Here is a 24,201-nt window from a genome sequence, read left to right as displayed (position 1 = left end):
ATAATATTCACTTATATTTCACTTTTAGATGATAGTCTATACAGGTATAACTAGAAAAATCTGGAAAACACAATATGAGTGTCTAAACTCTTGGTTTCTGTACAAATGGCGAATTAAAAAAAATCTGGAAAAGCATTCATTAATTTCGGAATATTTTAAATTGGCGTGTGAGTCATATGGTAATCTATAGGAATATAATCCTCCCTGCAGGCATATCTAAGGATATCATAAGTGATACACATCAGAAGGTAATCCCAGAGGGGGAATTAGCCCACCATAAGTGAACATAAACATGATTAAGCGGTGTCAATATGAATATTATACACATTATGAATACCAATACAGTTATTACATATAATTACGAGACAACACATGCGCAGTAGGGTGAATGTACTGGGCCTGCTGCATGGTGAGGGGCTAAGAAAAGACTACAAATGACCTCATAATGCATGTAAACTTTAACATGGGACGTTGAGTCTTGTGATAGAGTGATGGGCTCTAACAAGGGGGAGTGTGTGTGTGTGTGTGTGTGGGGGGGGGGGGGTAATATCTCAGAGATGTGCTTTTAATGGCCTTTAATTCAGCCGCAGCCAGCTGTTTTTACTCGGCCTGGTAAAGGAGCGGGGACGTGGCAAGCTTGCAAAGCTCGTAGAAATTAGTCTCGGTCAGCCAGAGCAGCTCATGCTTCCTGCTAACCATCTGCTTAGCGCGCACAAAGGGAGGATTTCGGGGCAGCCAAGTAAAGGAATATGGGGCTCATAAAAAAAAAACAAGAAAAAAAAGGAGCTTTGAAGGTTCTCGTTACTTAGCGGAGGTGCAGCGCTGCGCCGGCGCGCGGCTGCATGTGCGCAACCTGCTGATAAGCGTCGACTCTCTCTCTCTCTCTCTCTCTCTCTCTCTCTCTCTCTCTCTCTCTCTCTCTCTCTCTCTCTCTCTCTCTCTCTCTCTCTCTGAAGGATCATTTCACGGAGGCGTTCCCGTTTAATTATCGGATCGTGGACAGTTTCTATGAGATTGATGTGGAGCCACTGATGGGTGTTTGAGCGGATCCCAAATGATGCAAACTGGTTACTTAAGACCGCAAAGCAGTCAGGGAGTGAAGCTCAGTGCGCACACCGGGGGGCTTTTTTTTTTCGAAAAAAAAGTTTGCTCATACACTTTAAATGAAACATTCAGCCTCTCTTCTTAAGTTTTTTTTTTTTTTTGTTGACTAAATACACTTTCAGTCTTATTGGGTCAAATAAAATGTGATTAAAATATATTATTATTGTCATCATATATATATATATATAAATATATATATATATATATATTCGATTTTTTTTTTCGTAAAGTGCAAACATATATGCAATATGAAAATTAAATGTGAATGTTCATGATCAAGCTTGTTGACGTGAAGTCCACTAATGTGACAATAAAAGTAAAATGGATCAGTAAAATATAATTATGTGTATGTATATATATATATATATATATATATATATATATATATATATATATATATATATATATATATATATATATATATATATATATATATAATGTATATAAATAAATATAAATAAATGTGTATTGCATATATGTATACAGGTTTATTTTTTAATTTCTTGCATTTTGAATCTAAACCAAACTTTTCCCAACAGTTTTTACTGCATTTCTTATTTGAAATCGGTCTCAAACTGTTAACAATCAGGCGTTTCTCTGCCCTCTTCGGCTCCCGGTGCATTTGCGCCTGATCGCTTTGCTTTAACTGGTTTTCAGAGGCAAAGCTGACAGAACACGACGATCAGGCTCCAAGTCGCTTTAATAAGAGTTTTATATGGTCTCAGTGTCCGCTCATATGAATGCGTTTTAAATCAAATCACAGATGCACTTTTATTCAGCCGGTTAAAATAGCAGAACAAAACCGTCTTTAGAAATAAAGCTTCTTTTTTTTTTTTAATTCCTCTGGGCTTTTTTTTTCTTCTTTTTTTCTGAAGAGAAGAGAGGGCAGGAGAGAAAGGCCGAGGGGCGCCTCCTCCGCAGCTGAGGGTGACAGTTAGTTCATGGTTAACAGGATCATGAGCGCGCCGCGCAGGCCGCACACTTCTCCTGTGCGCACTGAGCTGCGGCTCCGCTCCCTGAATGGAGCAGAAAGAGTGATATTTAACACATCTGTTAAAGCGTTTTGATAGCAGAAATCCGTTTAAGACATTATTCCATGACGAGGGCCAGATTGAGTGTTGAGAATCCTATGAAACCCTAAAACTGATTTACATTTCATATGCTGCGCAGCGCAGACAATGCTGCCAGGATTTAACACAACGCAACCACTTATTATATTAAGAGTGTTTAAAGCCTACTTTTTATTGGCGTTTAGGTGTATATTTTTTATTTTTGCAGAGCTGAAAATAGAATAAAAGAATATGTTTACATGTTTAACGAATATATATATATACACACACACCTATATATATATATATATATATATATATATATATATATATATATATATATATATATATATATATATATATATATATATATATATATTATTGTTTAGATAATCTGCATAACAGAAAGACACCATGAATGGGAACGAATAAAGTATCTTTTCTTGAAGTACTCATTAAAAGTCCCCATATAATGCCTGAATCTGTAAAGATTGCTCTTTAATTAGGCCGCTTGCCTCTGCCAAACAAAACAAATTGAAAGGAAAGTGGTCAACATGCAAAATTGATGACTGGGCCTCTTTTGTGCTGCGGACATTGTGTGTTGCTTGCTTATGAAGTCTAATGCAATCATAAATTGCGTCCGCTGGCCAATCAGCGGCCCGGGGGATGCGGCATGAAAGCGACCCATGTGGAGAACTTTGTTGAGCCCCATTGTTGAGGCTGTCAGCGCCGAGCGGAGGAGGAGGAGGAGGGAGGGAGGAAGAGGAGGGGGGGCGGCCACTATAAAACTTCTCTCCCCTGAGTAAGGAAACCAGAGGAGTTAGCAGCCATTCATACGACTGATTCTCTCCCAGCTGACACGAGGAGTATCTCAGATTTCACGCACTTGATTTTTTTCGTCTCCCCCTCTCATCATCCGGGACCATGATGATCCCCAGCGTCCTCGCGCCTCCCGCCTTCTACCCGGGGCTGTACCGGCCCGCCGCGCTGCCGCTCCACCACGGCCTGCAGTCCGGCTTCCCGACCCACTCCAGCTTTCTCGTGGAGGACCTGCTGCGGATAAGCCGGCCCGCCGCCTTCATTAACCGGACTGTCCCGTCGGCGTGCGCCTCCCTGCCCACGGCCACCACCACCGTGTCCTTCTGCGGGGGCGCGCCCGCGGAGCGCGCGCTGGCCGCGACCGCGGTGACGCGCGAGTCGTGCTCGCCGAAAATGTCGGTGTCGAGCAGCAAGGACCCGACTTTTCTCAAGTTTGGAGTGAGCGCCATCCTCGCTCCTTCACCAAAGACCTGTGAGTAGACGCCCCCCCCCCCCCTCCTCCCTCGAGTTGCCGTGTTTGTGTAGTGTCGTGTAGAAATGACGTGTCTTCTTTCGGGAATGATTAACCTGTGTGATGTTCCTCCCTCCACAGCGTCCTCACACCCTGCCTTCAACAGCATGCACTCCAAGACCTTCCCCATCCCCTGCTTTGACGGAACCTTCCACCCCATATTCAGGACGCCTTATTTCCCAGGTAGGCGCAACTTTTACGCACGTCTCCATCTCTCTCCATCTCTCTTTAGAGCGACGGGCAACTTCATTGCTTTTAAATGTAAAACACTGCCTTACCCATGTCATTTCTTCTTTACCACCCAAAAAGAAGAAATCACTGTCTTATTACTGGGTCGCTCTGGCCCCGACCCGGACACACACACACACACACACACACACACACACACACACACACACACACACACACACACACACACACACACACACACAAACACACACACATACCCCTAATTAACCAATTATCCAAAATCGTCACGCTCTAAATTTGAGGCGGAGTGGCGAGTTATAGTCTCCCCCCTCTCCCTCCTCCCCTGCTTCCCATTGGGGGCGTTTTGGCATTTCTCTGGCCCCGCGTTTTCCCACAGAGCCCGGGGGGCCACCGGGCCGCTGTGGCGGGCAACAAAGCTTTCAGCACCGTGACCAATTTGGTCAGCTCCCACCGGGTGAACCACCCACACACCCCGGAGAGTGACTTTTACCAGGAGGAGGGGGGTGCTGGGTGCGGGTTGGGGGTGTCGGGGGGGGTGCAAAGGCGTGAACCAGTCATGCACTAATTTCCCTATTAGGCGCTATTGAGAGTTTTCAATATTCTCACAAGACCACATAGCGCGTCGTTGTTCCTGATTCTTCTGCGGCCACAGGGCAGCTACTGTCAGGAGGACGTCCAGTTAGCAGAACCCCGACAGGAAAAGTGTCTCGCGCGGAGGGGAGCTGATGTGGAGCGATTTTTCTTCTTCTTCTTTTTTTAAAAGTCCCAACATGCATCCAAAAAATGTCCCAGCACGAGGAACGTCTGTGCGTGCTGCATGCGCGGCCCATCGGATAGGTTACCACTGACCTCCAGTCCTCTCTCTCTCTCTCTCTCTCTCTCTCTCTCTCTCTCTCTCTCTCTCTCTCTCTCTCTCTCTCTCTCTCTCTCTCTCTCTCTGCCCTAAACGTTTATTCTCCACGCGGGCCAATCAACGAGTTGAGATAAAGAATAATCTCTTAGAAAAGTCTATAAAGTCGCTAGTCCGTGCTTTCATTCAGACAAATCATAATGGAGATGGAGTCTTTTCATGGGCTCAGCTGAAAGCCTCAACAAAACAACTCCAGCGTCCTGAATAGCTTTTCGTGTTCATTTAATGAAAATGATTTGAAGGCACGAAGAAGAAGAAGTAAAAAAAAAAAAGCGCCATTCCCCTCCACTCCACCCCCCTCCCCTCCTCCTCCTCCTCCTCTGGGCATCAGTATTCTGGTATGCAGTTGTGTTTAGTTTGAAAGTGTAAATCTCCTTTTGTTGCGATAATATATGGCCTTCGCCGCCTGTCCAGAGTCTTTTCTGCGTTAGTTCATTACTACACAATTACCGTTCACGGTTTATTAACTCCTCTATCCGCCCTCACAGGGTTCCTTAAAGGATATGCTACCTCTTTACCATACCAATGCGGTTGGGGACCGGCCAATGTGCTAATTAGTCACCTCGTGCCATTTCACTCAAAACGGAGACGTATTGCACAGAGTTCCAAAGGGAGAAACACTTCCAATAATAACCGGTAGAAAAAAGTATAGGAACTTAAAAGGAGGATCATTATATCCGTATAGATGCGTTGAGTGGGTTTGAGTTACATTTGGACAATAGATGAAGTAGACCATGCAACATATTTGGTTATTCGTGTCGTTTTAGCAGATTTTTTTCCTTCTTATTTTTTCTTTCGTAGATGAACACAAAGCTAACAGGTTCCAATTTCTCCTCTTTGTTTGTGTTGTAGCATGTTCATCCGTTGTCCCCATTCCCGGGACCTTTTCTTGGCCCCTGGCCGCCAGAGGGAAACCCCGGAGAGGGATGCTGAGGAGGGCGGTGTTCTCCGATGTGCAGCGCAAAGCCCTGGAGAAAATGTTCCAGAAGCAGAAATACATCAGCAAGCCCGACCGGAAGAAGCTGGCCTCCAAACTGGGCCTCAAAGACTCACAGGTACATATACAAACTCCACAAGCGATTCAAATCCTCATGCGTAATTTGCGCGTAATTACGCAGTTGCGCATTCACACTGCACATGAGACAGAACTTTTTTTTCACTCACCGTGTTTTTTTCCCCTTCTTCTTCTTCCCGCCATCTTCAGGTGAAAATCTGGTTCCAGAACCGGAGGATGAAGTGGAGGAACTCTAAGGAACGAGAGCTGCTGTCTTCAGGCGGCTGCCGCGAGCAGACGCTGCCCACGAAAGCCAACCCGCACCCGGACCTCAGCGACGTGGGCAAGAAGTCCTCGGCTGAGGAGGAAGACGAGGAAGAAGAGTTTAGAAGAGAGAGAATCAGGGCAGACTCCAGGATCTCCTCTCCATCTCTTTCCAGTAAGCACTCGGACTTCTCGGAGTCAGACGAAGAAGAAATTACAGTATCTTAATGAACTTATGAGCCAATATAGAGACTATAACCCACGTGTTGTTTTCATATGAGACTGTGACCGGATTTGTAAGAAGCTGCCGACCGCATAAATGTCATTGTTCAAAAAAAAAGAAAAAAAAAGAAAGTTTGTCGCTTCATCGGCGCATGCGCACTGTACAGGATCAGCTTCTGAAGACACGATTTGCTGTTTTGCACAGCTTTGTTCAATTGTACAGTATTTTGTACAATTTTGTATGGAAATTTTATGCCAAGAATATTGAGTTACTTTTACCTTGAATAGAGTTGTTTATTGAAAAAAATGTAGCTATTTCGTTAATAATTTATATGAATTTCTTTAATAAGTATGTTGTATTATGTGCTGTATATATGTTTATTTCACATTTTTTGTACAATACCAAATAAAACTGTAAACAATTCCAAGTCAAATGTGTGTTTGTTTGTTTGTTTTTGTTGACAAAAAAGTCACAAATAGTCTGGATGACGCAGCTCTAAAGAAACATCCACCTGCTTTTCACAGGCTGGCACGTTTAAAGAAAATAAAAAGTTCAATATTCATTTATTTTCAAGTCACAGAATGATGTCAACCTGTTTTCCATCCCCATACTTTCTACCTTTAACCTCAAATTGTTTTGCTTCCCTATATATATATATATATATATATATATATATATATATATATATATATATATATATATATATATATATATATATATTGTAGTTTTCTTCATCATAAATCACATAAAGCAGTTAAAGGATTGTAATCATTTCATAATTTATTACAAACTATACTTCTCATTTGTGTCTCAATCCTACAGGATTGATTAAATCAAAGGAGTCATTATAGAGACTTATAAAGAGGAAACAATACATTATCTCAATCATGACAACAGTTTAAAGGACACATTTAGCCGTAGTGAATGTTTATAACCCAATTAGAAAGTTTACGTTTTTTGGGGGGAAAACTATAAACTCTAAAGGTTTAGTAAATTAGATGTAGTCCCTGTTTTGTCTTTGTAAAATAAGTGATATATGTTAGTGTCTGTGTGTTTGACCAGTGAAACGTGTGCATGTAATGACTATTCATGCTAAGTATCATGTAAAAGTGAATAGTTTGTTCACACTATGAATTTAGTAGCATGCAGTCCATACTAATTGAATTTATACAGGACGGTATTTGAACACAGCCAATGTTATTCAGCTCTATTTCAAACCTCTTTCTGGAAGAACAACAGTCTCTCAGCTGTAAGACCGTGAAATGTCTGCATTCAAATCACCGTGTGGACAAAAAATGATGAAAACTATCCATGATATAAACTGGTAATATGGAAGTTTCACCACAAGAATAAAGTCGGTGGAAAAAAACAAAACATGGAGACAAGCTTGGAGGAATTAATAAAGAATTCTCACCTCATATTTGTTTTGTTTCTTTTAGGGTGTTGACACAATTGAATACAATGAAACAGAGTCCAGAGTTTGGGATGGAGCTGATGACCTCTCTGGAGTTTGACCGTTTGAGCTTGCTGAGTGTCTGTGTCGCCATCTGCTGGCAGCTCAGACGCACTGCAGCTGGGGAAGAAGTTAAAGCAACGGCTTCTGAGGTAAAAATACTTAAAATAATTATTCTCTAAAATCAAGGATAAAGCATTGTGATGATCCTGAATTTCACTAAACTATTCAATTGTATTATAATTGTCGATGCTATTTTTTTTATGAATTATTTTCTCATGCTCTTTTATGCCTCTTTTTTTTTACATAATAAATGAATTTTTAAGGCGTACTGTACCATATTTTTTAAACATACTATACTGTGGCTTTTTTATTCCTTTATTGTCACACTATATACGGCATTGACTTGATTTTGGCCTCTTTTTTTAGAAGAGCGCGGTCTCTCTGTGTTTCAGGTCTGCCACGCCCCCTTTTCAGAGCCACACCTGAGCCTCATCAGTCATTAGTGCAGCAGTTCCCGGGCTTCTGTCTTCTTTCTTTTTATCCCCTCTTGGCCTTCGTCATCGTGAGTGTTATGTTTGTTTCTGTCAGCCAGTTGAGTTGACCGTGTTGTTTTTTTAGTTTGTCTACGGTGGTTTTGTTTATTATTTTGACCTTTAAGACCCTGACGTCCCTACTTCCGTTTTAGTTTATTTCTGTTAATCATTACTTTGCCAATACATGTTACTTATTGTTACTGCTGAAGTGTTTCAGCTGGTTATTCTTTTCTTTAATTGGGTTTGTTTACAATTTTGCCAAGGTTTTTCTATTATGTTACTTCCTGTCAACACAGGAAACACTTTATAAACACTTTCTTTCAGACTATAATATTATTTTTATGACTTCTTTTGAGATACTATCAATTACTTTTTTTAATGCCATTTCTTTAAAAGTCACCTGACATAACATCTTCTGACTTTTTATGATTTACTGTTTTTTTTCCGACATAGTAAAAGTTTAATTTGACACTATACTTTTCTTTAAAGTATAAATTAAGTATTTTCTTTCGACACAATTTACTTTTTTCTAACTTTCACTTCTTAATGAATTGCTACGACATTATTCTTTTTAGCCTTCTTTTTAATGCATTTTATTTTTTTAAATGCCTTTTCAAGACAAGCTCTAAAATCATATCTCTGACTTTACGATTATTATTTTACATAATCTACTGACATTTTTTACGACACACTCGTAATATGACTTCATGATTGCAAACATTTCCAAGTCTTTTTTTTTATTATCAAGGAACCATTTGACAAAATTCAATCATAAATAATCATTAATTTTATTGAATCACAATAACTTAAGACTAGCACAGTAAGCCCTGGCCAGACCAGTGATGACAAACTGCATCAATCTGCTCTGATGTAAAGAGACTGTACACAAAATACTCCTTTTCAAGTACTGTAACAAATCAGCTAGAAAAAGTCATCAAAATTCTGCGAGATAAATCAACTATTTACAAGGTTATGTTACATACAAAAAAATGTACATAGCAAAGAAGGCTTAACATTCATTGAGTTTGAGTAATAAACTGACAGACGGGTCAAATGCTTTCACGACATCCAAACCTTTAGAGCAGACTTTCCTCGAGACAAACCAGATCGGTCTCTTTGTGCTTACACGTACCATCGCAGGAGGGCCTCTAACATCTACATGGACATACATATGGACAAAGAACATGGGGCTAAAATCTGAAACGTCCTAACGAATGGGATTCCATGCTGTAAATTTCAGGCAGTGCTGGAAAAAAAAAAAAAAACCTCGGAGGGGGGACAGACGCACATACAGCGTTTGGCTTCCATTCGGAGAGCAGAATGAATGTTGCATAGGATCTGTGACTAAAACACTGAGCGCCGTGGACGTCGTGCTGGATGACATGACCTCCCCGGCTGTTAACGACCGCCTGCCCTTCCCAGAAGGTAGGCTGGGAGGTTTAAAGAAAAAAATGAAAGTACAATATTCTTTACATTGAAGCCACATTGATAATGTCAAACTTTTTTTTTTTTTTTTTTTTTACATCATTCAACCACAAGTACCTTTATACCTTCTATAAACAAAGCAGCATATACACTAGTTTTCACGTAATTAGATGTTTGTTAGGACAGTTTTGTTCTTCACAAATCACATAAAAGGAAACTTTGAGCGTCATGAAAGCACAGCGAAAGGATGGGAATGAGGTATTAAATCAACACGTCGTCTTAAAGTTCCCTCGCCCGATTAAACCTGCAGAACGTTCCTAAAATCCGAGCACCGAAACACATCAAATATATTTACTTTTCTTGCCGGTGGTCCAACTATTTCCACCAGCTTCACAGCACATAGGTTGCACATGCATACACTTTAATTAGAAACCCAAAGTACTGCTTCTCATCCGCGTCTCCATCCCGCAGCGTTGGCGTTTGATATGATGAGAGGTCGACGTCGACTCGGAGCCCTGTTACGTTTTACAGCTGTTTTAGACAAAGTAAACTAATAAAAAAAATCTGCTAATGCACATAGTCTGTTAGAAAAGAGTAAGGCATTGTTTGAATTCAGTCCCCCAAAGAGAGATTTGTGCTACAACGGCCTGTTGGGGCCCAATGTGCGTGGAGATCTCAAAGGATTGTTAAGTAGTCAAAGTGAGGAGTGGTGGAGCCGTGTGAAGTCACAGAAAGTTACAACACAAAAGGATTTTTTATGACAAATGTGGTAAAAGAAAAGGATAAATTCAGCCATGGTGAGTGATTATTTCCCAGCTAGTGCCCTTTCCTATTGAACGGCTTTGTCTTTTTTTTTTGGGAAAAACAAGGACTCTAAAGGGATTTAGTAAACTGGATTCAGTCCTTGCTTTGCAAAATAAATTAAAGGTGTTAGTGTCTGCGTTTACAGCCGTTTGTTTGGCCAATAAAAAGGTTTGTAATGTAGTGAAACGGTTACTCTGCTCCATTTCACAGTAACTACTGTCTTGCAGAAGACGTTTCTCAGGCAGGATGTACCTTTGGTGATACAATGTTGGTACAGTTTTAACCAACTTCCTTTATTACCATGCTTACGTCACAGATTCCACGAAGGGCTTCGACTGCAAAGACATTTAACTGAAACACATTAAAGGTGCATGATCTGATCCGTTTTTATTGGTGCTCTCAATTACTTTTTGTGGATCCACATCTGTTTCATGATCTATCGCTCCGCCACGTGAATCAACTCAAGCAGTGACTAGAGTTTGGGATGTGAGTGGGCCTGCTGTGGGACTTTTAATGTTCACCTTGACCTGATTTATCCTCCAGCAGCCACACAGCCAACTTCAGCCGCAGAGGAGGAAGACGAGCAGTTCGCTGTTCATCCATCCATCCACTCGGCAGCGCCAGCAGCAGCCTCATCATTGTTCTCACAGGCTGGTAGACGAGTGTCTGTATCGCCATCTGCAGGCAGCTCAGACGCACTGCAGCTGGGGCCGGACCAGGAGGACCGCTGGCTGCTGATGACGTTAATGATGACGCCTCACCAAACCGTGACAGGCGGTGTGCTTTTTTTTTTTGTTGTAGTAGAAGTCAGGCTCCCGACAGGAGCCACTGGCCACAGCGGTGAAAAAAGAAAAAAAAAACTAAACAGCGCATTGTAGTACAAACTTGTTGCCTGTTTTCTGAAATGCCATTTGAACCTGTTTTCTGTTCTTCTTCTCTTTTTTACTTATTTTTTCGTATTTGGGTTACCTGCACCCAAATTAAGGTGGCTGGATTTTGTGTCTCTAAACAACGATGTTCTCACAGTTCCAATAAAATAAAAAAAGGTCCTCTCCGTGTGTCGCATCACAGGGTCGACTCCAGCGACGTGTCCAGGATGTCGTCGTGGTGGCTGTTGCTGTTGGAGTCGCTGTCGTAGCTCTGCGGGCTCGAGGACGTCGCCGCCTCCTTCAGACGCATCAGCATGTTCATCTGTAACCAGAGTGAACGCGTCAGTCCGATCAAGCTTTACAACTCAAGACGTGAAGTATCTTTTAATCTCTACTGCTGAAAGGAGTTGAAACTCTGAAGGAAGTCACTGACACTAGTTCAAGATGTTCTCTTTACTTGATGTCTCCTACTTAATTTGAGATATTAGTATTGTGTTTGTTTCTTATTTCTATCATCTCTATAACAAGCTAAGAGGCTAAGGAATGCTAGTGGACATTGTCCATAAGGTCAAGAATAAACTCCCATATTCTCATGAACTAGATACTATATATTCTGTTCTTCACGTGTGTTTTTGCTCACCAGTGGGTCCGCGTCGCTGTCGCTCTGCGGCGGCTCTTTCCTGACGCCTTCCCTCGGGGCCGAGTAGCCGTCGAAGCCCACATCCTCCGGGCGGAGCTGCAGCAGCGGCGGCCAGTCGGCCGGCGTGGACGTGGCGGACCACGGGTAGGTGTCAATCACCCAGGCAGCGGGGTCCTCCCACGCCGCCCTGCGGCCGTAGAGCTGCAGAGAAACACAGAGTTTAGTCGCTGAAACACACGAGAAAAGGCCGAAGGACGCGGAGGAGCAGTTTGTCTGAAGCTCAGGCGACACTTTGGAGCAGCGTTCAGCGTTTGTGTGCAAGAAACGGTCGAGTCGCAGCTCGACCGACAAAAAATGTCATAAAATATAGTAGAGTAAGTCATAAAAAGTCATGTCATTCAAAAACATCATAGTATAGTATGTCTTAAAGGTAATAAATAACACATAGAATGTGAAGTTATAAAAAAGTTGTGTTTAAAAAAAATAAAACATTTTTTTAGTAAGTTTCTAAGGACCTGAAAACATAATCCCTGTTCCCGTCACAGCGTCTCTACTTCTCTTCCAGGCCGATGAGGCATGTTTCTCCCTTCACTCCCACTCAGAGGTTGCATTCTGGTAATTAGCGGCTGCCTAATTAAATCAAATGCTAATTACATGCAGATTAAAAGTACAAATTGAATCCATTTCACTTTGATGAACACAAGCCGGGTCTTCTGAGAGGGCAGATCTGAAGAGTTTTATGATCCTCTGACTCGTTCCACTTCAATCGGCTGGATAATTTAAACGTCCCCTCAGGAAGTTTCTTTTATTAATTGGTTTCATTTTTACAGCTAAAAACATAAAAAACAACCCCAGAACTGAAATAAAGTGTGTAATTCTTCTTTGGTTGGAGCATAATCACTCCATCATTTTCCATTTCTTGAGATATCAATCAAATGATGTGTGTTACCTGCAGTCCCTCCCGTACGGCCTCCAGCATGTACGGGATGATGGAGTAGTTCCAGAGGTCAGTGAACCAAACCCTGGATCCCTCCACGTCCATGGGACAGGACAAGAAGAGACGAGGTCCTGCACGCCACACAGCAGGGGTGGGGGGGGGGGGGAGGTAAGACACTGCTCGTTTCTACACATGTGACGTTTAAAATAAAGCGTCGCTCCTCAGTCGAGCATCTTTCTCTTTACCGATGGTGACGTCGGAGGAGCTGTGCGTCTCCAGGAAGCGGTTGAGGTGGTGCCAAACCCGCGGGATCCAGTCGATGATCCTCACCAGCTCCATGTTGCGCGTTCGGCTGCCGATCTCCGTCTCGATCAGCTTCCTCCTCAGGTGGCGGCCGAGGAAGCCTTTCACCGGCTCCACGTGGTTGGCGCACAGCACCCACCTGACGGGAGCGCAGACAAACATCAGGGTCGTTTCATCGTAACGCAAAACGGTGAAAAGCTTCCAACGGGATTTATTGTGCGCGACCGTCTACCTGAAGTTGTGATGAAGCTGCAGGTTGGGGGCCGATGACGTGGCTTGGCTCATAGTGCCGATAATGTAGGGGCTGAAACAAGAGAAACACACCGGTTAACTCGCTGAAAACTGTGGAAGCAATTTCGTCTACCTCCTTTTCCCCTGTGTTTGAGTCATCATAGGAACCACAAATTGATTCCAATACTTGTTTCTTGTATATATTTGTTCAGCAAAGTCTTGGGGAAAAAAATGTATATCTGCCAAAAAAAATCACTTTTAAAAGATATTTTGATCGTAACTATGAACATCCAGCGTGATATGAGCCAGATTCCCCAAAAATGCCTCCTGGAGTGTCATTAAGACACCTTTTTGGAAAGATTAGGACCTAAAGAATCATAATCTGCAACCAAAATCACAAAGCAAAGCCTTGACCTGTTATGAAGGAGTTTCAGTCAAAAAAACTGTGTTGTTGAGTTCAAAAATGGAAAAATAACTTATTTTATGCCAAAAGATTGTCTAAATGGGGCATGCTGGGACTTAAAATTGTCGCAGGAGGATTTTCGCACACGGTTTCCAAAGGTTTTACACTTTACTGCCATACAGTACAGAAGTCCATACTGTTTAACACATCTGCGTATTGTGTGTCTGTGTGCACGTGTGAGAACTGACCAGTGCTGGTAGTTGCAGTTGAAGACGCCGTTGAAGATCTCTCCCAGAGAGCTGACGTGGTGCAGGTTGTCCAGAATGACCACCAGGGGGCCGTCCGACCCCGGGACACCGCTGCACTGCTCGGCCAAACTCGACAAGTACTGACGCAACTCCTACACACACACACACACACACACAGACATGTTGGTTAACCATTAGTATTTGTCTTTCTGTTCTTGGAGCACCAGGGTCAGAGAGACTTCAGAGAAATTCATAATTCCTCCAACGTGTGCACTTACCTTGCCGGACTTGTGGTCTACGTTGAACGTGACGACGGCGTGAGGGGTCAGAGGTCGGCCCTCCAGCAGCAGCAGGTGTCGAGACAGCTGATTGGCCAGGTAGGTCTTCCCCGTGCCGCTGGGGCCCGACAGGATGACGCGGCGGTGCTCCTTCAGCAGGGAGACGTAGCGCTGCAGCATCGGCTTCGGGATCAAAGTGTCGAACACCAGCGAGTCCACGTTCTCACTTCTCACACCTGGAAACACACACACACACGTCAGGACACTTGTAAAAATAGACACAACACAGTCTCTCTGTATGATCACAGCGAGATGAGGCGTCGGTACCTTTCAGCCGGATGTTGATGGTGTTGCTGTCTCCCACCAGGTAGCCGCAGGGCAGCAGCTCGGGCGTGTGCGCGGCCTTGGGGATGCTGGGCCGGTGGATGTCTCCGATGTTGTATCCCTCCACGCTGTCTGAGCTCAGGCCCAGCTGGCTCACCGGGTCCACGTGGGTGATGTACTCCTGTCAGACACAAAGTTGCGGCATTTGAAGGACGTTTTTTTGAGGAAGTTTCCCCAGAGGGAACCGTCTCTTTCTGATGCTTCATCAAAATGTTACTGCTGAACAGAAGGAAATCTAACTGTCAAGACATTTTCAAGATGCTTAATACTTTTAGATTCCTTTTTAAAGATTTAAAACTCAAGCAGAACTAAAGAAACATGCCGCCGCAATGCCGAGGCGCTTCTAATGATCTGATTATGCACGGCCATAACTCCTGTTTTTATGTTTACCTTGAAAAGGCGCCGTACGACTCCGTCCAGGACGTCCCACTTGGTTTTACCGCTCACGCCAATGCAACCAATGAGAAACTGACGAGGCCGGCCCTCCTGCGATGGAAAACCCCCGACACAACTGGTTTTAGAGACCAAAGAAGCCTTCAGGTACATTAACGATCGCAATGAACAAAAAGACCGGTCTCACCTCTCCCCACTTGGTGGCCTCGTCCAGGCTGACGACCATCTTCACGTGCCGCCCCTCCTTCCTCATCCCGCCGTCTCCGCTGGTGTCGTCCAGCAGCATGTCTGACAGGAAGGAGAGCAAAGTCAATCCAGGCTTCTACTTCCTTAAAGGAAGCTAGTAAGTGTATCTTCTGTAAATGCACTGATTTGGAGATATTCGCTATTATGTTTAAGACATCTATGCGATGTGGTTGAGGCCCCTTCAGTCTCTCGTGAGCTCTGTCGTACCCAGGCTGGTGGACTCGCTGGTGGTGAGGTTGAGGCTGTGCTGGGAAAGCCCCGGCCCGGTTCCCGGAGCCTGGCTGCGCGTGTGATGACGGGGAGGAGAGGACGAGACGGAGGCCTGGGAGCCCATCCTGCTGCCCTGGTTCTCCACCTTCAGACGGTCGTTCTCCACCTTCAGCTTCTCGATCTCCACCTGCAGACACACACACATGGATGAAGCTAGTTTACAAAAAAACAGCGAACAGTTAATTCATTCTGAAAGTATAGCTTGTTTTATTAAGAATAAGAAATAAAGGAAAAACACCAAAAAATTGTTCAATTCAACTAACATAGTTTTGCATGTCATATGTACTGCATGCTATCCTATTAATTGTGTTCTACATGTGGATAAGGTGTCATAAAGTGTGCGTGTGCGGGCGGACCTGCATGCGGTTCATGGCCTCCCTGAGCTGGTCCAGCTGGTGGGCGGAGCTGAGCGCCTCCAGGCGGATGTCGGTCAGCTTCATCTCCTTCTCCCTGAGCTCACTGCGCAGCTGCATCACCGTCTCCGCCTCGCTGTCCAAACACTCGGACAATCTGCACACACAAAGCAGGACGGCGCCGCTTAGCCGACGCTCGGAAAGCGCGACCCGAGCAGACTCGGGATAAGCTACGAGCGTGTCCGCGCGGCGCGCGGCGGCCTACGTACAGCGAGTTGGAGTGCGTGTTCCTGAGCATGTGGCTGTTGGCCGTGGAGCCGTTGTGGGGCAGCTTGGGGGAGGACGGCAGCGACGAGTCCGTCATCTCCTCGATGTCCGAGTGCGACGAGGCCGACTTGGGAGATTTCTTCTTGCTGAACGCTTGTTTGAAGGAGCTTCGCAGCTGCAGGTGGAGAACAGAAGGAGAGACGGTGAGCGGGCGAGGCGGCGCGCCTCAAACACACGGCTGAGAGGGAAGAGGAGGAGGAGGAGGAGGAGGAGGAGGAGGAGGAGGAGGAGAGTGCCGGGGGAAGAGGAGGAAAAACAGCTGTGAAGAAGTGCAAGTGAGTCAAAGGGATAAAAGGAATTAAGGGAAGACTGTCTTATAACTTGAGCTACAGCTCCAAATGTGGGAGAAGTGAATACTTATGGCTCATTGCTTTTGTTTTTTTCAAACACTAAATCTGAAATTGTATCGTTTTTTAAACATATATATATATATATATATATATATATATATATATATATATATATATATATATATATATATATATATATATATATATATATATATATATATATATATATATATATATATATATATATATGAATTAACGGCGACAATTAATGTTAGGAAATGAAAATTGGATTTTCTTCTCGAGTTTTTCTCTCAACGTATTAAAAGAGAAACTTCCAGGGGAGCAGGTGACAGTGTCGAGAGTCCTTTGGGAGACTTTTTAAACTAAATATGGACGCTTGTATGTGCGATAGTGTGAATTTTCTCTTGACTTTAAAAAAAAAATGACAATGTTTTTCTAAGCTGTAGAAAAAACTAAAAATTTATGAGCCATATGCAATCTGCATGTCTGCTTCTAGATAAGACCCGTGTCAATATCTGTTTGTCTCCTTTAAAAGGGAGAAATCCTCCGTGGATACTTGAGACTCAGATCACTGCTTCTACTAATATCCTGTGAGAAATGGCCTCTGTACTGAAGACAGGTGAACACACCTGAGAGCTGTCGCTACAATGCATTCTCACTCCGTCTCTACGGAAGCCCTGAGAGGAAAGTTAGAAAAAAAATGTCCAAGTCTGATCAAAATGGTTTTCTTTCTTGTGTTTTGGATGTTCTGCCAGGATCATCTATATAAATGACTGTGGAACAGGTGGGAACACAAAAGGTGCTGCTAGTAATGTGAGCTACATTTCGCATGGAAGAAAAACAGGAATGCTTTTAAATTAGATGCAGAACGTCTCGCCCTCTTGTGGCCAAAATGAGTATTACAACAACAAATGCTTACTTTATTCTTTTTTTTTTAAATGTAAATTTCTATAAAAATATGTTTTAACTTGTTCTCAAGTCATAAACTGCTTAGTTCAGACTTAAAAAATGAATCACCCGAAAAAAATTTCTTCTCACTTGCCTCTCAGGGATTCCTTACTTGTCTTATAATGTGGGGAACACATTATATCCTCCACAACCGTTTGTTCTTTGTAGCTTTTTGTCTTTAGATATCTCCATATTTATGTAATTTAAAAGAAAAATGGATCCAGAGACACAAGCTACATCTAATACCCTGTTATTATGACGGTGTAAAGAGTATTTTCTGGATTTTTCCTCAATAGAGTTGGCTCAGGTGTCATAAAAGCAGTTTTCAGGGGGGAAGCAGAGTGGGGGGAGGAGAGGACAGACACTACGGTGGCAGCAGAGGACAGGAGGAAAAGGACAGAGGTTAGTAACCTAGAAAAAAGTGCACGAGTCGGGTACGCTTTGTTTCTTTCATTGCACACAGCGTACCATCCTTACCTCATAGACCTGCCACACGAAGCGAAGCAAAGGAAGACAGAGAGACAAAACAGCACATGTTCATATGGGTCCGGGGTGTGTTACTGTGTTTATGGAGGGACAGACTAAACCAGAGGCCCAGACAGGAAGGAAGCTGCTTTGAATTGACCTCCAGGCAGCTGCAAGCTAATGCTACATCACAACCACCATGAAGCCGACACCCACTGCCCCTATACGTTCCACATCACACACACAGACAGCGTCTTGCATAGAGGAACCTCCTGTGGGGTCTTCATCTACACAAACTCTGGCAGCTGAAGGCACATCCACACGGGTTGTTTATTATCACTGCGACCTAAAAGCAGGAAACGCAACACGAGATCGGATTCAGACAACGACGGGCGGCTAACACAACGAGGCCAAAACGGAAAGGGACAGAAAGAAAATTGCGTACGTCATCGTCCCCGATTTGTCCTCCGGTGCACAAAAAAGTCTTTCGACGACAGAGAAGGAAAAGTTTGTGAGTGTGTGAAACGTTGTTGTTGTGACATCACTAATATTTGGTTCTGTGCAGATTAAGAGACGACAACTGCAACTACATTCAGCACAGCTTTAACCTAAATGTTTATTTTACCTGCAGATCACCAACTAGTTCATTACTTAGTGCTAGTGTGTAAAATCTTGAGTGTATTCACCTTTTCCCCAGTGAAAGTAGCCTAAACGGGAGAAAACCCAAAAACATGTGACACCGACACACACATGAAAATGCACAAAGAGACAAAGACAAAGAGAACATAGCAGTGTGAGTCCTGGCCGGCTGCGTGTTAGTATCATCATCACATGATGAAGTCTTTTAGATTCATATTTGTGTACACAGCATCTTACCCAGTTCTTCTTGTTCTTCTTCTTGTTCTTTGCGTCGGTGTCCATGTTGGAGCCCACACTGGAGTGGCTGGTCGCGCTGGCGACGCTGCTGACGCTGTCGGACGAGTGCTGCCTCCTGATGCGCAGGTCCGGCTGCTGCTGCTGCTGCTGCTGCTGCTGCTGCTGCTGCTGCTGCTGCTGAGGACTGCCGTTACTTCCATTACTGCTGACTGAGGGGAGACGGGACATGTATGTGTTTGTCAAACATTAGGCTGAAATACATCTCATTAAATATTCCATATCATTTATATATATATCTGGCTGCTGCTGCACATTTGTGACGTGAAAGTTTTAAATTCGTTGACTGGTGTTTACTGTGTGGAGAACATGATCCTGCTGTCATGAACTCAAGAACTTTAATCGTTATCGTCTTGGTGCGAAGCTGTTTTAAAGCTTTTTCTCCACCAAGCTCACAACTACAGCAAATTATTGATGAATTAAAACCCTCAACACTTCAAAATGTCTATATATATATATATATATATATATATATATATATATATATATATATAATGTACATCCTGATGAGCTATATTTGGTGCATTACTATAAACGTCTAAAACTCTAAAATCCTTGCTTAGTGTAGTGTTGGTCCGTACCTGTCCTGTCCCCTTTATTTGTGAGTTCAGGTGTATTGATCACGCCGTTGATGGCCGCCTGAGCGACGGCGTTCTGCTTCTTCAGCAGCTCGATGGTCTTCCTCAACTCGTTCAGCTCAGAGTCCTAAACAGAGGAAACGACCGGCGTATCAAACCAATGAATCACCTACAGTTATGAAACAAGAGGAGCTGTTTTCCCTCTTTTTTTTTTACCTTTTGCTCCGCCGTCAAGGTGAGACTCTTCAGGCGGATGGTCATGTTGCCCAAACTCTGTTCGAACGCTGCCACCAGGTGAGCCTGCAGGGGAAACACAGGTATGTGCAACACGTAAAGCAGGAGGTCTGTCGAGCTCAAACCTCCAACCTCATGGTTGTTGTTCATAAAATACTACTTGCATCCAACATTTCAACTTCCATCAGTCAGGATTTCCTATTACAACTTAAAACTGCAAAAATAATTATGGCCAAGTACAAATTGGCTAATCCCGGATTCTAATGAACTGTAAGATCTGTAAATTCTCTCAGACTTCTGGCTAACAAGTGAACAAGGAGTCAGCTTGAAGTTAATTCCCTGACGGTACAGCTGTGAGCGCTGCAGAGAGCTTCGATGGATGTGGAGAACATGAGGGAGGGAGCTGAGAAAAGTTATTCTAAACAAGTCGACTGAGAAAAGGCGAGAGCGCTCGACGCAACTGCTTCAACCTTGGAGCTAAAACCCAAACATGACATCAGTCACGTAACAAACCCGAATGAAAAGCTGAGCAAACCCAAATAACCGTGCAAAAGTAATAACACTGTGGTGAATGAGTAGCCCCTTTAAGTTGGAAGAAAAAAACTGCCCTTGGACTAAAATAGACGTGAAGTCATCTTCGGGTAAACTTCTTTTCTCTACACTTTAGGAGATTTAAGTTAAGGACAGTGTAAAGACAGTGCGAGAATATATTTACTTCCTATCAAAGTGACAACAACATTGGCAAAGTGGGATTAAAACAAACCAGCCGAACGAGCAGATTCCAATCACACGTCAAAAGAAAATGAAAGATTCAATTTTTAAAGGAACACATTACAACCAAAAAAGGCATTTGAAAAGTGAAAATCTGCACATTCTTTCCTGGTTTAAACACACTAAGGTGAGCAGGTTCATCCTCCACTAGATCGTATGAGTTTACAAGTACGAATGATCTGCAGACGCCTGCAGGAAGTGTGTGTGTGAGAGTTCAGTAAGGCGATGACTGATGCGTTGCTTCAGAGGACGATCTTAGACTCTCGGCCTCAGGTGGAGGGAGGCGGAGCTCCGGGGCGTGTACAGATACTTCATCATCTGTCTGCGGCGTGTAATCAAATATTTGAAGAGACAGTAAAGCCCCCTTCTTCTCCACCCAACATCCCACCTCCTCTACTTCTACCTGTGTTTTCCTTTCAACGCCCCCACGTCGCATCTTGTATCCAGGCAGCTTTAAATCTTCAGCCCACATCTGCTACTGTCCCTCAGCGGTGCGCTGAGACTCGACTCCACCGCTGCAATCGAACACCGCTGCCTTCCTTCCATATCTCTAATCCACAGTCAAACCACCGGCGTGCACAGACTCGGGGAGGGGAAGCAGATTACAAGCGGAGCGTGGCGAGACTTGTGCAATGCAGGAGGCCGGGTGGCAGAGAGAATCGTGTCTGGAGACGCTTTAAGAGATCTTCAGATGGCTCTGCCAGATGGGAAATTACACCTTCTGGGAGGAAAGTGCTCGACGGGAGCTTTCCGTTCAGCATTTGAAGAGTATCATAAAATCTTCTTTCGTGTGATTTCGGAATCGTTTTGTTCCCAAATTTCAGGAAATGTTGAGTTTGTCTTTTGATAAAAAAAATACATCAAATCTTATCTGCTTCAAGTCATGACTAATTTTCTAAAAATATATTTTTTAAAAACGCTAGGAACGGCTGTCGACATAATCAAATATCTGGAAAAATAATGACAATTTCTGACGGCCTCAGCTGCAAATGTTGGCCTGCAAACACAATAAACTAAGATCTACTAACATCTACTCTATTCTATTTGTCTCTGATGGGAAAACGTCTTTGATGTGCCTCATAACTTAGTTAGTTTAGGACATTCAGGTGTAATTTATTTTAAACTAACTACTGTTATTTATGTGTTATGTAATAAATACCTCAATGATACATTAATATGAAATCATTTTAAATCAGATTTCGGACCGAATTAACCGCAAAATGTGTTTTTTTAATGCGCATATCGGCGATTAGTTGTGCAGAACGATAAACACTAGAAAGAGACAATACACACGACACAAATCGGTTTGTTTTGGAGGGTGAGTGTGCACGTGTTTGCGTGCTCGCTCGCTTACGTTGGCGCTCAGCTGTGTCGTCAGGGCGGAAACCTTTTCCTGGGAGCAGTCCAGCTCCCGCCGCAGCTTACGGATCTGAGGAACGTGGAAAAAAAGAATCAGAAAGCACACCAGACAAAAACCATACGCGCACATACGACACACACACACGCATCCAGACACGTGAAGGGAACAACAAAAAAAAAACATGTGACAAAACAAATGAGGGAGGCTCCCCAGATGGGAGCACTGATATGTTGAGGTGAGGAGATGAAACACATAAAAGGAGCACGTACAGGTGTACACACAGGTGTTCATGAGGGGAACAAGAGCCCGTTACAGGGTCAGTCACAATACAGTTACACATGTAACTAGATACAACCGTGGAAAAAGCCCCCCCACCCCGTGTTCCAACAAGTCCAGCATGGAAAATTAAAGAGCAGAGAAAAGCGACATGAAAGATGTGCAGTGGGCGGAGCCGACACTCACCTCCGACTGGGACTTCTCCTCATTCTGTCGAAAAACAAACATCACAAGGAGAGAGAAATCATTAGAGGAAGTACCGACTGAATCCTGACTTTAATGACAAAGAGGAGCTGAAGCTGCCGGAGGTCAGAGCGTAGCACACGGCCCGTGATTTATTAGCTCTGTGGAGACGAGATGTGTAAACTGTGAAGGAGATTGTCTGGTGTAATGTGTCTGGAAAGGGGAGATATCGTCCTGAAGGCATTTCACTCATTAGTGTGTGTGTGTGTGTGTGTGTGTGTGAGGGAGAATCCTATTGTGTCCACAGGTTGCACACAGCACAATAGTATGAAAAGACAGGTAGCCAAAGACATACAGAGCGAGAGCGGGCAAAACAAGACGCTCGCCTGAACGCAACACACCCTGCTGCTGCTCACCAAAACAGTGACACATGCAACACCCACATTTACATTTACATGTAAACAAGCTGCAGCAGGAAATGTTTTCCTCTATAAACTGGACTGGAACCGCTTTGACCGCTTCTTTACAAGCGGACAACTGCAATTTACAGACTCAAAACTGGTTTAACTTTGGCTAAAAGCTAAAAGTTCAATGTCAGTTTATCGCCTTTAACATGCATAATCTTTTTGGGAATTTTTATTGTGGCGCTGGTGTAAAACCCAACGATTGTCTCTTATCATACAAAAACCTGTCATCGGGACAAGTTGGAAAAGATTATTATTACGTAAACATTTATACATTTGATGATTTTACTTTCAAGAACGTAACACGGGATGCAATGTGGTTCTCTGTATGATATTCAGATGTAAAGTTATGTCTCGGTCAGCACTGTTGGCATTGTTTGCGCCGTTAGCGCTATTAGCACCGTTAGCCGTCACCATGTTGAGAGCCGTGGTGAGTCAATTGAAATGCTCTGATCTATAGATTAATGTAATATTATGAGATATTCTTGCTCTGCTTGTTTGTGTTTTTGGCAGAATATCTGAAAGCACGATTCTGTTTCATATAATTTTCAATTAACTTCTGCATTAATTTATCACACGATACTCATTCTAAGGCAGATAAAACATTTTGTAATGTTCTAATATTAGAATAACACATTTAAAGAATGATGAAATCTCGGTATAAGTTTGCTTGTTGGAGTTCTGCACTCATCACTTGTGTCGTGACAGAAGCAACAAAGCACAACAACAACTCATTAATGATTTTGTTGTCCCGCCTTTCCAAACCACCAAAACAGGTTTCAACAGCCTCACGCAGTGTGTAGCGTGAGCGCATGTGTTCTGAGGCACGAGTGGATGCTTTCACAAAGCGTCATCTGCCCACACACGGTCTACACACCCAGACACAGCCGTCACTAACACACACACACACGCACGCACGCACACCACCAGTTGATCCTAGATACACAAACAGAGCAGCCCGTCTTGGAAACACAGGCAAAACACAGATATCTCTTTCTGATACAAAATCCTGGACTCCAGGACTTCATGAAGCAGTCACATGAGCTATCAAACATCACGTTTCAACACAAGTTAACAGAAACAAACTACAAAGATTTAGTTTTTTGTAGTTGTGAAGCATTTATTGCCACATTAATCTACAGCCTCAGTCAGACGTGTCAGCATTACGGCGGCTTTAAAAAAAAAAGAAGCCATTTCTGTGCAATCTGTGTAATTATATGTCAGACTTCCAGCTGTATCTAAGACCTCCTCCACCCTACAGTCCTCGTGCTCCTCATCCCTACCGTTAGTTGCCAGGATGTGACGGTGCCCGTCAGGGATAAAGTCGCCATCATCTTTGCCTCCACTCTCTCTCTCTCTCTCTCTCTCTCTCTCTCTGCCCCCCCACCTCTAATTTCTGTGACTCTCCGGCTCAAAAGGACCAGCCAGCACCGAGCAGAGATCCTCCAATGTCTGAGAGCCTTTCTGCTACACCTGTCCAGGTGAGTAAACCAG

The 24,201-nt window shown here is 43.5% G+C and overlaps 2 protein-coding genes across 6 annotated transcripts in view; one reads left to right on the top strand and one right to left on the bottom strand.

Moving 5' to 3' along the window:
- Positions 1-3,015: 3,015 nt before the first annotated feature.
- Positions 3,016-6,337, top strand: dbx1a (developing brain homeobox 1a). Its single transcript, XM_068575742.1, has 4 exons — positions 3,016-3,444; positions 3,565-3,666; positions 5,456-5,658; positions 5,808-6,337. Exons 1-4 carry the CDS (start codon positions 3,078-3,080, stop codon positions 6,087-6,089), a joined length of 954 nt encoding a protein of 317 aa, XP_068431843.1. The 5' UTR covers positions 3,016-3,077; the 3' UTR covers positions 6,090-6,337.
- A 2,494-nt stretch (positions 6,338-8,831) lies between these two features.
- The window catches only part of nav2a (neuron navigator 2a), a 103,147-nt gene continuing 87,777 nt past the window's right edge, over positions 8,832-24,201 (bottom strand). For all 5 annotated transcript variants that reach the window (XM_068571727.1, XM_068571745.1, XM_068571752.1 and 2 more), the window contains 18 exons: positions 22,247-22,270; positions 21,779-21,853; positions 19,636-19,719; positions 19,423-19,546; positions 18,785-18,993; positions 16,127-16,299; positions 15,861-16,014; positions 15,442-15,631; positions 15,176-15,276; positions 14,986-15,081; positions 14,539-14,716; positions 14,212-14,447; positions 13,934-14,085; positions 13,284-13,355; positions 12,994-13,190; positions 12,761-12,879; positions 11,812-12,012; positions 8,832-11,493 (listed from right to left, as the gene is read on the bottom strand). In XM_068571727.1, coding sequence (XP_068427828.1) covers positions 11,368-11,493; positions 11,812-12,012; positions 12,761-12,879; positions 12,994-13,190; positions 13,284-13,355; positions 13,934-14,085; positions 14,212-14,447; positions 14,539-14,716; positions 14,986-15,081; positions 15,176-15,276; positions 15,442-15,631; positions 15,861-16,014; positions 16,127-16,299; positions 18,785-18,993; positions 19,423-19,546; positions 19,636-19,719; positions 21,779-21,853; positions 22,247-22,270 — 2,511 coding nt within the window. In that variant the 3' untranslated portion in view covers positions 8,832-11,367. The remainder of the gene's footprint in view (positions 11,494-11,811; positions 12,013-12,760; positions 12,880-12,993; positions 13,191-13,283; positions 13,356-13,933; positions 14,086-14,211; positions 14,448-14,538; positions 14,717-14,985; positions 15,082-15,175; positions 15,277-15,441; positions 15,632-15,860; positions 16,015-16,126; positions 16,300-18,784; positions 18,994-19,422; positions 19,547-19,635; positions 19,720-21,778; positions 21,854-22,246; positions 22,271-24,201) is intronic.

Source organism: Clinocottus analis, unplaced genomic scaffold (genome assembly GCF_023055335.1).
Source record: "Clinocottus analis isolate CAN_PGR_092001 unplaced genomic scaffold, fCliAna1.0.p SCAF_1, whole genome shotgun sequence".
NCBI classification, from domain to species: Eukaryota; Metazoa; Chordata; class Actinopteri; order Perciformes; family Cottidae; genus Clinocottus; species Clinocottus analis.
This window is presented reverse-complemented; position numbering and strand designations above follow the sequence as displayed.

What these genes read in the sequence shown, in the direction of transcription:
- dbx1a (XM_068575742.1), top strand. Translation starts at nt 3,078, where the DNA reads ATGATGATCCCCAGCGTCCTCGCGCCTCCCGCCTTCTACCCGGGGCTG. An exon ending in CAGGACGCCTTATTTCCCAG is followed by an intron (nt 3,667 to 5,455) that starts GTAGGCGCAACT and finishes TTTGTGTTGTAG; the next exon opens with CATGTTCATCCGTTGTCCCC. An exon ending in TGGGCCTCAAAGACTCACAG is followed by an intron (nt 5,659 to 5,807) that starts GTACATATACAA and finishes CGCCATCTTCAG; the next exon opens with GTGAAAATCTGGTTCCAGAA.